We start from the raw sequence: 18,948 nt of genomic DNA on the forward strand, positions 1-18,948 counted from the left end.
ACACACACACACACACACACACACACACACACACACATACGTCATATAAAAAAATGAATTTTGAAAAATAAAAATGTAGCTATTTCCTCTTAAGTTGGGGATTTTATGTCCTTTATTACTCATGATATTAAGTTTTACGAGTTTTTGTTTAACTGCAAACTGAAGCTTTATGCAGTTCAAATGAAGACCAATAGTCACTTATATTAAGTAAATGTTAACAGACCTTCTGATTTTTAATTATTCCTGGAAATTGTAAAAGAATTATTTGTAGCCATTCAGCAAAAATAAATCACCTTTCCATACCACATTGGTCCACAAGATGGTGCCAACTTTATGAAAATCCAATCATGAAACAAACTTGGAAATTAACTAACAGAAAACAAGATGTACAAAGTAGTTATTAAAATATCTATTCTTGGGGCAGCTAGGTGGCGCAGTGGATAGAGCACCAGCCCTGAATTCAGGAGGAAGACCCGAGTTCAAATGTAATCTCATACACTTAACACTTCCTAGCTGTGTGACCCTAGGCAAGTCATTTAACCCCAGCCTGGGGGGGGGGAAATATTTATTCTTTCCACTGATAATCCACTTCTTAACAGAGGATATTCTGGATACCTGTATAATTGATATTTTTCTGTTATGAAAGAATAAAATACACAATCTTGTTACTTTAAACAAAATTCGTTATCTGACTTAAAGCTAGAAGCCCACATACCTCATACTTTTTCTATTTCAGTAAAAATCAAATGACTTATCAGAACTGGAATGTGCAATTTTTCCTTTTGAATACATTTCCTGAATGATATTGTAAAATATATTCCAATGAAATATTGAAGAAAATTATTTTATTTCCTATCTTCATCACCCTACATTCTATATAAAAATAACTTTTTTTCTCGGGCATCTTAAAGAGTCTAAGTGATTTTAAAAAACAGATTCTCATATTATTGAGAGACAACGGTAGTTTATGGTTGGGCTTTTAAATAGTTAAAAATGGACTCTTTCTCTGATTTAAAGTAACAAGGGCCACTTTTTCTTATATTGTATTCAGTGCATGTCAAAGTCCTAATTATAGCATGGTCCCTAATTTTTGTGGTATGCCAATTATTTCTACAGTATTCAGTTTAGCTAATTAACATTTACATGTTAAATGTCAGCCTGTTTTTTTATATTAGTTTAAACATTGATGTTTAGAAATAGAATTATTTTGTTCTAACTTGTTAATGACTGTAAAGTAAGTCTAATTGCCTCAATTTAAAATACATAAAAGATGTCTAATGTATCCTTACTTGGGTAAAATATGCTGTAACCAAAAATTGGGTGTGCAAGGTAAGATATATTTTCATATTTTTAATTTTGATATTAAATACCCTAATTTAGCATTTACTGCAATGTCGATAATTTAATAGAATATTGTTATAATTACATTAATAAATAAAAGGTATTAAAACAATGTAAAAATTTCATATAATTGCTAGGGAATATATGGGGAAATCTTAACACATTTAGACTTAAGATTATTCTTATCTATCATTTGTTAAATTACAGAATTGTTTCTCTTATAGGTGAAATGAATCAAAAATACAAAGAGCTGAAGAAGAGAGAGGAAAACATGGATAGTAAGTTCTACCATCAGATTATGGAAATATACACACACATCTTTAGATATACACAGCTTCTTTAGATTGTTTTTTCTTTTTTATAAATCTAGTTTTTGGTGTTTTTTTTTTTTTAAATGATCCTTTTATCATGAGACAGCTAAGTGGAATAATGGATAGAATACCGGGTCTGCAGTCATATAAATTTATACATGATTGTGTTCAAATCTGGCCTTAGCTTACTAATAACTGTGTGACACTGGACAATTCATGTAACAGCCATTTGCCTCAGTTTCCTTATTGTTGTAAAAATCAAAAGATCAAATGAGATATTTGCTAAGTGCTTGGCATAGCGTAGCCTATATACTATAGTATATGCTAATTCTGCTTGTTTCCCTTAGTATCAATGCATGTAAATCTTTCCAGGCCTTTCTAAAATCAGTTTGTTCATTTTTTATTAAAAAATAATATTCCATTACCTTTCTATACCATAACTTGTTCAGCCATTCCCCAGTTAATGGGCATCTGATCTTTTTCTACTATAAACATTGTTGCACATGTGGTCCTTTTCTTTCCTTTAAATCCTTGGGATTTTATATCCAAATATCCTTGGGATACAGACCCAATAATTGCACTGCTGGATCAAAGTATTTTATAATTTTATAATTCATTTCACAGTTTTATAGCCCTTTGGGCATAGTTCCAGATTGTTCTCTAAAATGGTTGGATTATTTAACAATTCCACCAACAGTGCATTACTGTCCAACAATATATTAATGTCCCAATTTTCCCATATCTCCAACAGTGATTCATTATCTTTTCCTGTCATGTTAGCCAATTTGAGAGGTGTGAGGTGGTATCTGAGTTGCTTTAATTTGCATTTCTCATGATTTAGAAAATTTTTACATAAAACTATAGATGGTTTTAATTTCATCATATACAAATTATCTGTTCTTATCCTTTGACCATTTGTCAATTGGGAAATGACTTGTATTCTTATAAATTTGACACAGTTATTTATATATTTTAGAAATGAAACCTTTATCAGAAACACTGGCTGAAAAGATTTTTTCCCAGCTTTATACTTACCTTTTAATCTTGTTTCTATTGGTTTTGTTTGTGCGAAACCTTTTTTTTTTAATTTTCTTTTATTAATTTTATAATTATAACTTTTTTTTCCCCCCTGAGGCTGGGGTTAAGTGACTTGCCCAGGGTCACACAGCTAGGAAGTGTTAAGTGTCTGATACGAGATTTGAACTCAGGTCCTCCTGAATTCAGGGCTGATGCTCTATCCACTGTACCACCTAGCTGCCCCAATTATAACATTTTTTGACAGTACATAAGCATGGGTAATTTTTTACAACATTATCCCTTGTACTCCCTTCTGTTCTGAATTTTCCCCTCCTTCCCTCAACCCCTTCCCCTAGATGGCAGTCATTCCCATACATATTAAATATGTTATAGTATATACTAGGTACAATATATATGTGCAGAATCGAATTTTGTTGTTGTTGTTGTTACAAAGGAAGAATTGGATTCAGAAGGTAAAAATAACCTGGGGAGAAAAACAAACAAAAAAAAATGCTCACAGTTTACACTCATTTCCCAGTATTCCTTCTCTGGGTGTAGCTGATTCTGTTCATCATTGATCAATTGGAATTGGTTGGATTATCTCTTCTCTATGTTGAAGATATCCACTTCCATCAGAATATATCCTCATATAGTATTGTTGTTGAAGTGCATAATGATCTCCTAGTTCTGCTCATTTCACTCAACATCAGTTGATATAAGTCTCTCCAAGCCTCTCTGTATTCATCCTGCTGGTCATTTCTTACAGAACAATAATATTCCATAACATTCATATACCATAATTTACCCAACCATTCTCCAATTGATGGGCATCCATTCATTTTCCAGTTTCTAGCCACTACAAAAAGGGCTGCCACAAACATTTTGGCACATACAAGTCCCTTTCCCTTCTTTAGTATTTCCTTGGGATATAAGCCCAGTAGTAGTAGCACTGCTAGATCACAGGGTATGCACAGTTTGATAACTTTTGGGGCATAATTCCAGATTGCTCTCCAGAATGGTTAGAATCTTTCACAACTCCACCAATAATGCATCAGTATCCCAGTTTTCCCACATCCCCTCCAACCTTCATCATTATTTGTTCCTGTCATCTTAGCCAATCTGACAGGTGTGTAGTGGTATCTCAGAGTTGTCTTAATTTGCATTTCTCTGATCAGTAGTGATTTGGAACACTCTTTCATATGAGTGGAAATAGTTTCAATTTCATCATCTGAAAACTGTCTGTTCATGTCCTTTGACCATTTATCAATTGGAGAATGGCTTGATTTCTTATAAATTAGAGTCAGTTCTCTATAGATTTTGGAAATGAGGCCTTTATCAGAACCTTTAACTGTAAAAATGTTTTCCCAGTTTGTTACTTCCCTTCTAATCTTGTTTGCATTAGTTTTGTTTGTACAAAAGCTTTTAAATTTGATATAATCAAAATTTTCTATTTTGTGATCAATAATGATCTCTAGTTCTTTGATCACAAACTCCTTCCTCTTCCACAAGTCTGAGAGGTAAACTATCCTATGTTCCTCTAATTTATTTATGATCTCGTTCTTTATGCCTAAATCATGGATCCATTTTGATCTTATCTTAATATGTGGTGTTAAGTCCATTGTGCAAAACCTTTTTAATTTAATGTAATCAAAGTTGTCCATTACTTTCATAATGTTCTCTAGTTCTTCCTTGACCATAAATTCCTCCCTTCTCCAAAGATCTGATAGGTAAATTATCCCTTGTTCTCCTAATTTGTTTATAGTATCATCCTTTATGTACAAATCATGTATATATTTTGACCTTATTTTGGTATGGGGTGTGTGATGTAGGTCTATGCTAAGTTTTTTGACACATCATTTTCCAGTTTTCCTATCAATTTATGTCAAATAATACGCACTTATTCCAGAAGCTGTAGTTTTGAGGTTTATCAAATACTAGATTTTTGTAGCCTTTGATTATTGTATCATGTGTATCTAATCTATTCCACTGATCCACCATTCTTAGGCAGTACTAAATGGTTTTGATAACTGCTGCTTTATAATATAGTTTTAGGTTTGGTACAACTAAGCCACCATCTATTATGGGAACAACTGGCTAGTAGCTTCTGGGTGTTAGGGAAGCCACCTACTAGTGGCTTCTGAGATCCCTTCACATGAGAGGATGGTAACAATTCAAGGAGACTGAGAGGCAATTGCATTCTCTGACCTCTCTCCTCTTAAGTCTTGCCTCTGATTTATTTCATTCCCAATTTACAAGCAACAACTGTGTCAATTAAGGCTGAGTTGCATTTCCTTCAAGTGTATTATGATTTACAGTTGTGGGGGCTTTCAGAGAATTGACCTGCACCTTCACACTTAGGAATGGTTCTTAACAACCATCTTTTGTGTTTTTTTTCCTATTAATGTTCTTGATATTCTTGACCTTTTGTACTTCCAGCTGAATTTTATTATTTTTTCTAATTCTGTAAAATGATGATTTGGCAGTTAAAATTGATATGGCACTGAATAAGTAGACTAATTTAGGCAGAATTGTCATTTTTATTATATTAGTTCTGCCCAGCTATGAATAATTGATATTCTTCCAATTGTTTACATCTTATTTTATTTGTGTGAGAAGTGTTTTGTAATTGTATTCATATAGTTCATATAGTTCTTGGGTTTGTTTTGCAGGTAGACCCCCCCCAAGTAGTTTATTTTGTCTACAAGTTATTTTAAATGGAATTTCTCTTCTATCTCTTGCTGATGGAGTTTGTCAATAATATGTAGAATTGCATGAATTCTAAAACTTAAAAAGCCATTTTTTAAAAGCCAAATATCTTAAGAATTGGATAGATCTTTTCACATTTCTATAATGATCTATTTGTATTAGTGACTATAGCATAACCATGACATTTGGCCCCTCCTATCTCAGGTGAGATGTCATGAGGGAATGACAATACTACTTAAGAACTTGAAGCCTGAACAGTTGCTGTATCTTGCCAGATAGTGAAGAAATCCATGATAAAGTGGCACTGTTTTAAAGACACTCAAAAATCATTTCGAAAGGAAGCAGGACTTCAAAAGAACAGAAGAGATCTTATCAAGTAATTTTATCAAAGAAAAAAATGAGACATTAATTGCTGATCTTTATTTCTGCTTTCTCATCTTGACAAAAATGTTTTTATTAATGTTCTGTATATTTATCAGGAACATCTTTGATAAAACTATAATAGGAGGAGACACCTTTCACAAATGATTTTCTCATAGCAGATTTTTTTCATTCACAAAACTAAAAGCTACATTGCAGAAGATCCTGCTATATCTGTTGTTTATGGATTTCAAAACATTCCACCCAAATTTTTCAATTTTATAAGATTTTATGACACTATGACTATGCATAACTGTCCAAAAATATGCTGAGAAGCCACATCAAATAATATTTAAAAAAAACAAAAAAACACTGATAAACATTTTCCAAGCTGCTTGATAGCGATTTGGAAGATGCTTTAGAAAAAGTTGAAAAATTTTGCAAGAAAAGAAGACATGAGATTAACATCTCATCTTTGATAATTTAGCTATTTAACAAAAGGACTATATAGGAAAGGTTAGTCCTTAGTGTATTTATAAGCAGAGAAGAAGGAAACAAAGAAAGCACAAGAGAGAGGATGATAATGGATCAAGGTCTCATGGGACGTTAGGGGTGGAAGGAATATTTGAAATCAAGGTATCATCCATTCTAAAGATTAGCAGGTAATATTTTTTGAAAGAAACAGCATTAATTATGGAGGAGTGTATAGATTGGGAAAAGTTTGTTTTAGTAGCTATGTGGAGAATGGGGTTATTGTGCAAACAATAAGAAACTCATAAAGTTAGAAATAGAATGAATTTGGAGGAGAGCTCATTGGCATGATGTCATTACTTTTCTCAAGGATTCCTTTGTGGTCTAGGAATAAATGGAGAAAATATATGGTGATGGTTTTCAAACTGATGTTGGGACTTGTAAAACATACTAGCATCTAATTCTAAATATGTGCTGCTAAGAATCATATCACTACCTTTGTATGCTGTTACTATTTCAACAGCAGTTTCTCTTGTGTTTTGATAGACTTTATTGAGACATTTGAAGAAATGAAGAATCAAGAACTAGAACGGAAGTCACAGATAGAATCCAATATTGTTGCACTATTGGAGCACTGTAGCAGAGTAAGTACTGAGTGCTTTTGTTTTTCTCATTAGCCATATAGGCTATATCTCATCAAATATATTCCTCAAATGGAGTGACCACACTATCATCCTATGTTGCCTTCACAGCTTCCATAAGATCTCCTTGCGTGTTCCATTAATAATTTCTCCCTAGAAAACTATAACAATATGCATATATGATATCAATTCAGAGCACTTATTAAAATTTAGTTCAGCAAATTTGTTAAATGCCTAAAATATATATATGGCTGCAGCAACTCATACTATTTTTTGAGGCATGAAGAAGGTTGTTATGTATCAGAGACTACTCAGAACTTGAATCACAAGTTGTTGAAATACTGAAGTGTGTGACAGATTTTCTTTCAAGCCTGGGAGAGATAAATATAAGCTACATGGGAAGCTACATGGCACAATTACTATAGTTTTGAGCCTGGAGTCAGGATATTGTGAATTTAAATTTGACCTCAAATGCTAACTGGTTTATTCTTCATTTGCCTAAGTTTCCTTATCTGATAAGAATAATAGCATCTGCCTTGCAGGATTGTTGGGAGACTAATGAAATAATTGAAAAGGGCCAGTAATATTATATAGCACTATATAAATGTTAATTATTATTTTAAAATATGCTTTCTAAACTCAAGCAACTTATAATCTAATGAGTTTGAGATGTGCACATCTCTGATGCAAAGCAAAATGCAATGCATGTAAAAGAGAGGTCTGGAACATATGAGAGATTTCCAACTTGGGGAATCCAAGAAGATTTGGGAACAGAATTTTGATGAAAGGAAGAATTTTAATTTAAGAATTTCAAGAATTTCAACAGGTGTCAACTGGAGAGACTACAGGCATGGAAAAAGCAAGTGAGACAGGAGAAATCAAGATGAAAACAGGAAAGAGTGGTCCAATTTGACTAGAATTTAGAGGAGAACATCATGTGTCATCCATATATCAATATAGTCACACCTAGACCTTTCTGAATCATGGAATTGTACCACCTTCAAGATCATAAACTTTGATATTCAACTTTATTATCACAGTACCCTTGTTCTTTGACTTCTCCCATTCTTAGTAACATGAACTCTGTCATGAACTCCACTCCCTTACTCTATTCTTGTTCTCCCAGTCCACCTCTCCTTATCTATTCTCAGTTAACTTCATGCCTAATTTTGACCCTTATGGTCTGTCACCCTGTGCAAGTTCTTTCCTTTTCACACTTGTTAATTCAAACCTCTTGCTTACTTTCACCATCTAATTTCTTTGCAGCTATTGAATATCCCTAGAAAAGATAATTAAATCAAGCTAATTCTGTCCTCTAAATTTGTTCAGTAGATAGATATGATCTTAATACTGCTCACTAGATATACTCTGCTTTACCCATGCTGTTCTTCATTTCACACAAAACTGTACTGAATATTTTCTTTTCTTTTTTCAATTTTCCAGCAATTACAGTTCATAACTGAGAAAATTGAAATTACCTGGTCACCTTAATTTCTATCCTGTTGCCATCAAAACTTCTTAGAGGTATCACTTGCTCCTTTCTACTCATTTTCAGTCCTACAAAAATAGTATTCCTACTCTTCAATATAGGCAATACTCCTATCTATACATGTGATCCCATTATCCCCAAAATCATACTCCAACGATTATCTCCTTCCTTTCTTGAAAGATGTGCCAGGCTATGCAAGGACTAATGTCAAATTATCCATGCATATGTTTTGAAAATAAAAAATTTCATAAAAATTTTTAAAAGAAATGAATGAGTGAATAAATAAGAAGAAAGATGTGTCAACTCTTCCTTTCCCATCTGTACACAGGAATAATTAAGTCTCTCTGAGTCCCAAGACTGTTTAAAATGCTTTCCTAGGATGTTTTAAAATACATGTAATTACATATCTTCCATTTACTGTTTATAGCTGGCATTTTTGCTTATCACCCACTCTCTTTTTTTAATTTATTAACTTATTTTTAGTATTCTTCAAAAAAAATTTGAATTCTAAATTCTCTTACAATAACTCCTCTCCCTCACCCATTGAAAAGGCAAGTAATATGATCTTAATTAAATATGACCCATTGTCTTCTCAAGCCATTGAAATTTGATCTGCTCCCAGCATTCTCCCGAAACTTCTCTCATCAGGATCACTAGTCATTTCCTTATAACCAAATCCAGTAGGTTTTTTTGAGACCTCATTTTCCTTAACTGTTTACCTGTCTTTATACACATTCTCTCATCCCTTGGTTCTCTCTTGATTTCCATCCAAATTTTAGTCAACTGTCTGTTTCTTCCTTGTTTCCTCAGTGGATCTTCACTTAATCACTTTGTTAGAACTCAAAAGAATTTTCAAAATCATTTAGTCCAACCTAGATAAAGGAAATGATATATATATAAATTTATATAAGAAAGTAAATCCCACTTAATGGGATTTGCACCCACTTCTCATTCCAAATCCAATGTTATTCTTTAAGATACAATCAATTGAGATTCTGTCCTTGAATCTTGTATCTTCTACCATTCTCTCTATCCTTTGAAAAATCTCATTTTCTCTTCTATATGCAGATAATTTCTCAAAGATATGGTTTTAGCCTTTTGTTTCAAGACTTCTCTTTTGAATTTCAGACGTGTATCTCCAGATTTTCACAGGATATAACTTCCTAATCGGAATGTTTCCAAAACATCAGCTGGACAGATCTATTGCCAACCTTATTTTTCCCATAAACTTGCTCTTCCTTATGACTTCAATATTCTTATCAGTGGCACCTCTTAGTCTCTCATACTTTAAGACTAGTGTTATCTCATTCACCCCCCCCATTTCCTTACCTCTCAAATAGCCTTTTTTTTCCTCTCACATGCCTTGCCTCTTAAGTCTTTCAACTAGTCTTCCTACCTTCCAAGACAAAAACCTTGCCAGACATTTTGTTTTATGCATTTGTCATATATTATTTTGTTTTAAAGTTTTCTGCATGTGAATCATATTCCCCTAATAAACTGTAAACCAGGAAGACAAAGAAAATGTCTCATCTTTATTTTCTGGGTTTTTACATTTATTTTTCAATTCTAAACTTAAACACCAAATAAAATAGCACATCCATCTAATAAAAAGAAGAAAGAGAATTGTAAATGAAACTGCAAATCTCTTGTGTGCATAGCTTTTTAAACTATGCAGTAAGGTCAACATGTAACTTACAAAGCAGTCCTACTTCTCTGATTCTTGCTGGCCTTCCTTCTGTTCTCTTTTATGAATTAGAAAATGCATCAATGACTTTATTTTCTTTTTCTTTTGGGGGGGATGGGAAGTTACTATATTATTCATTTCTTCCTCTCAAATTATAGAGTAGAAGAAAACAAACCCCTTGTTATAGGTAAGCATTGTGAAGGAAAACAAATTCCCATATTGATTAAATCTGAAAATATATGTGTCATTCTGGATCTTGAACTCATCAAGTCTTATCAAACAAGTTAAGTAGCATGTTTTTGTTTCAATCCTCTGGAATTATAATTGATCATTGGATCAGAATGCTCTGAGTCAGAGTTGCTTTTCTTTATAATATTGCTATTGTTTTCTTGGATCAGCACATTTTACTTTGCATCAGTTTATATAAGTTCCCTAGGATTTTTGAAAAGAATCCCTTTCATCATTTCTATAAAACAATAATATTCTTTTAGTATTCATATACCATTATTTTAGATCATTTTCTAATTTCTAATTATTTTCATTCTTTTCAGTTTTTCTAAAAATCCTGCCATAAATATTTTTGTATATATTGGTCCTTTTTCTCTTTCTTTGAGGAATAGGTTTAGTTGTGGTAGAATTTAATGACTTTTTTTTTTTTGCTGAGGCAGTTGGGGTTGAGTGACTTGCCTAGGGTCACACAGCTAGGAAGTGTTGTTAAATGATCAGATTTGAACTCAGGTCATCTTGACTTCAGGGCTGATGCATTGTACCACCTAGCTGCCCCGAATTTAGTTTTAGACATCATTTCAGATTGCTTTCCCAGAGTGACTTTACAATTTAACATGCTTTACAACTCTATTAGCAGTATTTGTTTTCCTGTAGTTTCTCTAAAAACTGTCATTTTCTATTTTTTTGGTCAAAACTGTTTGTCAATCTGTAACCTTGGACTTGCTAAATTTTGTATTTCTTTAATAATTAATGATTTGGAACATTTTTTCTTATGATATTTGATAGCTTAGACTTTTTCCTTTTGCAAACTGCCTATTCTGTCTATTGATCATTTGTCAGTTTGGAAATAGTTCTTATTTTTCTATATATTGTATACCTAATCTATTCTACTGATTGTCGTTTCTATTTTTTAAATAGTATCAAATCATTTTGATAATTATTACTTTATAGTAAGCTTAAGAACCTGGTACTTTCAAGTTCCCTTCTCACTTAAAAAAATATTATTTCCCTTGAGATGCTTGGCTTTTTTGTTTCTTCAGATAAATTTAATTAATTTTTTCTAGCTCTATAAATCCTTTGGAATTTTGATTGGTATGGTATTGAATAAGTAAATTAGGTAATTTATTAAATTGTAATTTTTATTACCTGGATATGGTTTACACATTGTAAACATTAATATTTCTCCAGCAATTTATTTCTGTTCCTGAGTATTTTTAGTTATGTATGTGTTTGTCTTAGGAGGTAAATACCCAAATATATTATACATATCTATAGTTATTTTAAATGGACTTTCCTCTTTCTATGTCTTCCTGTTAAGTTTTGTTGATATATACAGAAGTGATAACAATTTATGTGCACTTATTTTTTAACTTGTAATTGGACTGGAGTTATTCAGTTAAATTTTAGTTGACTCTTTTGAGTTCTCTACATAGATCATCATTTTATCTGCAAAAAGCAAATAGTTTTGTTTCCTCTTTTTAAAATTATTTCTTCATCTTATATAATGCCCATATTTCCATAACTATGTTACCTAATAGTAGTGATAATGGATATCCTAGCTTTACCTGTAATCTAATTGGGAAGAATGATAACCTCTCTCTATTACATAGAGAGTTGGTTCTCAATTTTAAACATACTGTTTACCATATTAAAGAAAGTTCATGTATTCCTGTGTTTCTAGAGTATTTTTTAAACAATAGATAGTGAATTTTGTCAAAAGCTTTTTCTGAGTCTCCCTATATAATCTTGCCTTTAATTTTGTCATTAATAGTTTCTATTATGTTTCTAATTTTCCCTGTTATGAACTAATCTTGTATTTTCTGGTGTGAGTCAAATCTAGTCAGAGTGTATCATATCTTTAATATGTTGTTTTAACTTCTTGGCTAACATTTTATTTGATTTTTTTGGTCAGTTTTCATTACAGAAAATGACCTATAATTTCTTTCTCTACTAGAAAATTAATTGGTTCAGGTATTAGGACCATATTTCTATCATAGAAAGAGTTTCTACAGATCCCTTCTTTTCTTCTTTTTTTCACTTTATATAATATTGGTTTTAGTTTTCTCTGTTTGATAGTTTTCACTTGTAAATCCATAAGGGTCCTGGGAATGACACATCTATGATTTCTGTTTCCCTGTAATAGTGTCTAAGAGTGCTCTATTCTATGTATGTCCTGTAATGGTGTCTGAGTGCTTTATTCTCTATATGTCCTTTTAAATGTTGACTGAATTGAATAATCTGAGATAAGACTAGAAGTTTTGAGGGCAAGCATGTTTGGAGGAAAATGAGGGTTTTTTTGTTTTTTGTTTTTTTAATATCCAGATAGAAATGCTTAGCAGAAATTTAGAAATGTAGGACTAGAACTAAATGTATAATCAAGTATTTACTAAATATCTGTTATCCATCAAGCACTTTGCCTAGGTATTGGGACATAAATATATAAAAAGAAAATTCAAGAAGTTTGTATTAAGGAAGACATGTCAGATTATAGATAGAAATACAAAATATCTATAAAGCAAATTGAAGGTCATTTTGTTCAGGAGGATTAAGAATGGATTCAAGTAGAGATTGACTCTTCTATTGAACTTTGAAGGAGGCTTAAGCAATTTCACAGTTGAAGATGAGTAGGTAGTGTGTTAAATAAACAGGGATAGATGAAATAACCTATAGGAGAAGCAACAGGTCTTTGAGAGGAAGTATAAGGAAAGTCTAATGCAATAGATTTTTAAAAATTAATTGTCACACACTTGTGTGGAAATAAGAGCTAAAAAGGAATATATTATTATAATAATAATTGCCCATAACTTGGTTATATTGATCTTGGCATGTGAAAATTGGTTAAATAGAATGGTGAAGTTAAAAGGTTAAATGGAAATACAAGAAAATGGGCCAGCTAGGTGACACAGTGGATAGAGCACCAGCCCTAAAATCAGGAGGACCTGAGTTCAAATGTTGTCTCAGACACTTAACACCTCCTGGCTATATGACCCTGAGCAAGTCACTTAAACCCAATTGCCTCAGGGGGAAAAAAAGAAATAAAAGAAAATCATAGAGGTCAGAGGGTAGGGAAAAATCATTTTTAAAATGGCATATCACTAGGTCAAGATTAGGTATTCAAGAGGAAATCAAGCCTGAACAGAGTAGCAAGGAATAGAAGGGTGAAGGGTAAAGTTCACAGTAAAATCAAGGAACATGTAAAAAGGTAAAAAAAGTAGAAAGAAATGAAAGGATAGATGATTTTAACCAAAGAATGGAATTTTGGTTTCAAGATCTTGAAATAGAATAGTTTTTAAAAATATTGAGTCCTAAAGTATGTCAGCTTTTTTTTTTCTAAAGTAGAATAAAGATCATTCAACAAGTTTTAATTAAGCTCTTGGAATGCATGAAATACTATATTAGATGTTGAGAATACAAATGCTCTCTCAAGGAGCTTCTATTTGTCATTAGGAGAGAGAATAAGGACTTAAATATATACAGAATAAATATTTTTTAAAAATTATACAGTTATTAAATATAAGGTAATTTGAGAAGGATGACATTAGCAGATGAGGAGAGGGTAGTAAACAGTGTTAAATGCAGCAGATAAGTTTGAAATCTGAAAAAAAGAAAAAATTCCATTTTGCCCATTAAAAGTTATTTTGGGGAAAGCTTTTCAGTCACTGATAAAGTCATAAATCATATTGCAAACAATTGAGGAATAAATGAAAAGAGAAGTAGAAGCAGTGTGTAAACAGCTTTTTCTAGGAATTTGACTCTCAAAAAGAAGAGACGAATAGGATTATAGCTTGAGTGTACAGTAGAATTTAATGGGAAATAAAATTTAAGAATGGGAGGAAATGGACATGTTTTTAGGGATAGAATCAATAGTTAAGGAAGAGGTTGAAGATTAAGGTATAAGAAGAGGGGAGGTGACTGAGATTGTAGAAGATGGGAGTGAATGAGAGATCATAGGCAAATTTAAATGAGTTGGCTTTGGCAAGGAGGAGAGAAAGAGGATGATATCTAAGGGTCTTGAGATGAAGAGAAAAAACTCACATTTAATTTTCTCAATAAAGAGGTGGTATCCTCAGTTGAGAAGGGAAGAGAATGAAAAAAGGTATATTAGATTTAAAGAAAAAAGTTTTGGAAAAGCTTTTTTAGAGAGTAAGGGGACCAACTAAGAACAAAAAGCATTTTTGCAGTGAAGGTCAAGTTAAAAATGAATAACATAAAAGTATAATAAGCAGTGTGAATATGCTAGTGTGACTTCCTTTTTAGCCAAGTCTGTAGCAACTAGTAGAAGAGGCATATGGTGGAGTATTCCTGGCTTAGTTTTGGCAAGGTGTGAGTAGTGATAAAATGGTAAAAGTCAAGGAGTTTGAAAGTTCCAGAAATTATGAGGATGCCACTTTTTATACCTACCGTCATAATTCTTTGAACCTTCAAATTATTATGACTCCTATATCCATTCTACTTCACCCATTTATCAAGATGTCCATACCTTAAAATGTACCAAAAACAAACCCTATTCCCCTGTGATGATAGTCACCTTTCCTTTTATTTCTCTCACATTCTTATTCTTTACTCTAAAGCATACTCTAATCATTCAATAAATATTAATTGACTATCTCTATGTTAGGAATTATGAGAGTACAAAAGATATATTATATGCATCCTTTCCTAAGGACATTACCAATCAAGTTATAGAAATTGATGAAAAAATCTCAAATTAAACTCTTCAAATAAATTGAATTTTATTCTTTGTTTCTGCTCTTTATTATGCATGCCCCTTCAAATAAACATGCTCATAGAAGTAAAACAAAGAAAGCAAAATAGGAAAAGAAAAGCAATCTTTTTTAAAATTAAACTTTATTGAAATATTTTGATACTTCTATCATAGTATAATAGAATCTAAGAGTTAAAAGGAACTTTTTAAGATTCTCTATTCCAGGGTTGTTTTTTTTTTTTTAATAGTTTTTGGGTTTTTTTTTAATAATTTGGGCAACTCTGGTAAGTAGAAGAACCAGTTATGGAACCTGTATCTTATTTACTAAAAACTTGTGTTCCTGATTTAGCTCTTCTTTTTAAAAATAAAATCTGATTAAAATGGTCTTTAAAAGTATTTTGAATTATTTTTATTAAGAGATAATTTAAGTTAATTTTCCCATTATTTTCTTTTAGAATATAAATCATATGAAACAAATATCTTCTATCACTAATCAAGAACTGAAGATGATGCAAGAAGACCTCAATTTCAAATCTACTGAAATGCAGAAATCACAAAGTACTGCCAGAAATTTAACTTCAGGTAAAAAAACAAACAAACAACTGATTTTCATATTCTTTTTCCTAACTGATGTGTCCAAGGCAAGATAACTCTGTCCACTGTGTTGTATTGCCTTTGTACATAGGAATTTATTAATAGAAAGCATTATTTTATTCCCACTTTAGAAGTGTTTGATTGATGATACATTTTTCTGTATTAGAAATGCCAAACTCTGGCAGCTAGGTAGTGCAGTAGATAGAGCACCAGTCCTGAAATCAGTAGGAATTAAGTTCAAGTCTGGTCTCAGATACTTAACACTTCCTAGCTGTGTGACCCAGGGCAAGTCACTTAACCCCAGCCTCAGGGGGAAAAAAAATTATTTATGAAGTAGACATAATACAGGATTTAATAAATTGGTTGCATTATATTAGTAAAAATTGTATTTAGATACATTATAGATAGATACATGATTGCATGTAACTAAATATGTTTATTTTTCCTTATCCTTCTATTTTATCTCCAGAATGCAATACAGTATATAGTAAAGCCTTAAAAATTATTGTAACCTGTGGAGTGTTAAGATTTGCCATATTTTCATTAATTTATTTGTTGAAATTATCTGCTAGGAAGTAGAGAAGGCAAATAACTTTGCTGTTTATGTATTATATTGTAAAGTATATGTTGTCCTAAATATAAGCAGATTCTCCAAAATGAGATCTTTTTAAACAAACTACATATTAGAATAATTCTCTAAGCTCACACTTTTAAACTTCACTTATTCTCATAGATTGGGTCCCCAGAAGGTCACTACTACTTCTCCTCTTAGAGTTTTACAGATTGCAGGTAATTTTCTAATAAGGTTCAGCTTGAAGCCTCTTTCCATAAGGTTTCTTTGATTACCAATTATCCAAATGTAAATAGCTTTTGCAAAGGGATATTTACTGAGATAGTACAGTAAAGATAATTGGTACAAAAACATCCTTCAAAAATTCTGAGACATAATCCTTTCACATGTACATGCAGAGTTTGGGGAAATGTGTGCTGAATCTTAAAGAGTACATGTAACAAAGGAATAATTCAACTCCAGCTTGAATAAATTTTTTTTTTCTCAATTTGTATAAAACTCTCATGAAGTTTACACTTACATCTGTTATAGCTCTTTGCTGGGCTCCAGTGGTTGCTTCCTCTATAGCATCTTACAACTGCTTCTAGATTGTTCTTGGCTGTTGATATAGAATACCTACTGCCTCAGCCAGTGCTATTCTTGAGATATTGCCAACAACAATGATGGGCAATCCAGGCTTTCAGCCTCTTCCCCAAAGCAAATAAGGGCCTACCTGGAGTTATTCCATTATGAAAGAGGCCTGCTATTAGAATGTTTGATTATGAAGTGACTTGTTGTTTTAGCCAACTCCACAAGGACATGATTGATTCATTTCAACCAAGAAGAAACTTGTGACATCAGGTGCTTTCAATTTATACCTAGTTTATACCTTCTATTGATTCTGTAGGTCATTAAAAAAAAAATCTGAATATAAATTGTCCTGGATACTCTATACATATATATATATATATATATATATATATATATATATATACACACACACACACACACACACACACACACGTTTGGTTTTGTTTGCTTGCTTGTTTGTTTGTTTTGCTGAGGCTTTTGGGATTAAGTGACCTGCCCAGGTCACACAGCTAGGAAGTGTTAAATATCTGAGACCGAATTTGAACTCAGATCCTCCTAACTTCAGAGCTGGTGCTCTATCCACTGCTCCACCTAGATGCCCTGATTCTTACATTCTTTATCTAGACCTAATCTCTCTCCTGTTGCCAAAGGAACATTTTGAACTAAGGGTCTTGTAGCTATTTCAACTTAGCATGTCCAAAACTGAATTCATTCTCTTTCCCTCCTCCAAATTTTCCCCAAAATATTTCCCACTTCCTAATTTTTATATTATAATTGAGGGTATCACTATTCTTCCTTCATCCATGATCACAAACTAATTATTACCTTTGACTTCTTGTTCTCTCTTACCTCCTATATCCAATCTATATTGCAAGGACCTATCAGTTTTACTTTCACAACATCCCTTATATGTATATGCCCTTCTCTCCTTTTACACTGCCACCACCTTAGTACAAGTCCTCACCTCATATTTGGACTGTTATAATAGCCATCAGGTTGGTTTGTCTGCCTGAAGTCTCTTTCCACTCAAATCCACTTTCAATATAGACCAAAACTGTCTTCCCAGTCTTCTTCACAATCTTCACTTCCTGCTTTCTATTAGGACTCAGTAAAGTCCCTCTTTTTGTAAGAACATCATTAACATTTTTGAAGAGTTTTAGATCATATGTAGAGGCACAAAAAACCTATTATAATTTAGAGGGGGTTGTATAGAAGAGAAAGAAGCAGTAGGAGAAAAGGGTAAGAGAAGAAAGGGAGGGGTAACAGAAGGGAGGGCATGGTCAGAAGCAACACACTAGCAAGAAGTGACAGTGAAAACAGAAAAAAAGTATAAACAAGGGAGGCAGTAGGATACAGTGATAAAATGATAAGATGAACTCTTTCATAAAATAGATGCAAGTAGCAGAGTGGATTAAAAACTAGAATCCTACAATATGATGTTTACAAAAAACACATTTCAAACAGAGAGCTATATGCAATAAAGGTAAAAAGGTTGAAGCAGAATGCTATGTTTCACTGGAAATTGGTTGGGTAAATTGTGGTATATGAATGTTATGGAATATTATTGTTCTGTAAGAAATGACCAGCAGGATGAATACAAAGAGGCTTGGAGAGACTTACATAAACTCATGCTAAGTGAAATAAGCAGAACCAGGAGATCATTATATACTTCAACAACAATATTATATGAGGATATATTCTGATGGAAGTGGATATCTTTGACAATGAGAAAATCCAATTCAGTACCAATTGATCAATGATGGACAGAATCAGCTGCACCCAGAGAAAGAACACTGGGAAATGAATGTGGATTACTTGCATTTTTGTTTTTCTTCCCAGGATATTTTTACCTTCTGAATCCTATTTTTCTTGTGCAACAAGAGAAGTGTATGGATCTGTACACATATATTGTATCTAAGATATACTTTAACATGTTTAACATGTATGAAACTGCCTACCATCTAGGGGAGGGGGTGGAGGGAGAGAGGGGAAAAATTGGAACAGAAGTGAGTGCAAGGAACAATGTTGAAAAATTACCCATGCTTATGTTCTGTCAATAAAAAGCTATAATTAAAAAAAAAAAAAAAAAAGCAGAGGTAGCTATTATGATCTCAGGCAATGCGAAAGCAAAACTAAGATTTGATTAAAAGGAATAATGAAGGAAAATACATCTTGCTAAAAGGCACCATAGACAATGAAGTAATCTCAATATTAAACATTTATGCACCAATAAGTATAGCATCCAAATTCTTAGAGAAGA

General features: G+C 32.3%; 1 protein-coding gene across 21 annotated transcripts in view; it reads left to right on the forward strand.

The window, feature by feature from the left end:
• The window catches only part of IFT74 (intraflagellar transport 74), a 177,004-nt gene that overhangs the window by 125,422 nt on the left and 32,634 nt on the right, over positions 1–18,948 (forward strand). For 20 of the 21 annotated variants that reach the window (XR_012484573.1, XR_012484571.1, XR_012484572.1 and 17 more), the window contains 3 exons: positions 1,566–1,619; positions 6,753–6,850; positions 15,409–15,535. Coding sequence is in view for 16 of the 21 variants with exons in the window: in XM_074280775.1 (XP_074136876.1) it covers positions 1,566–1,619; positions 6,753–6,850; positions 15,409–15,535 (279 nt within the window). In the remaining 5 variants the exon portion in view is untranslated. The remainder of the gene's footprint in view (positions 1–1,565; positions 1,620–6,752; positions 6,851–15,408; positions 15,536–18,948) is intronic. The other variant, XM_074280779.1, reaches the window with a different exon arrangement.

This window comes from Sminthopsis crassicaudata, chromosome 1, assembly GCF_048593235.1.
Source record: "Sminthopsis crassicaudata isolate SCR6 chromosome 1, ASM4859323v1, whole genome shotgun sequence".
NCBI classification, from domain to species: domain Eukaryota; kingdom Metazoa; phylum Chordata; class Mammalia; order Dasyuromorphia; family Dasyuridae; genus Sminthopsis; species Sminthopsis crassicaudata.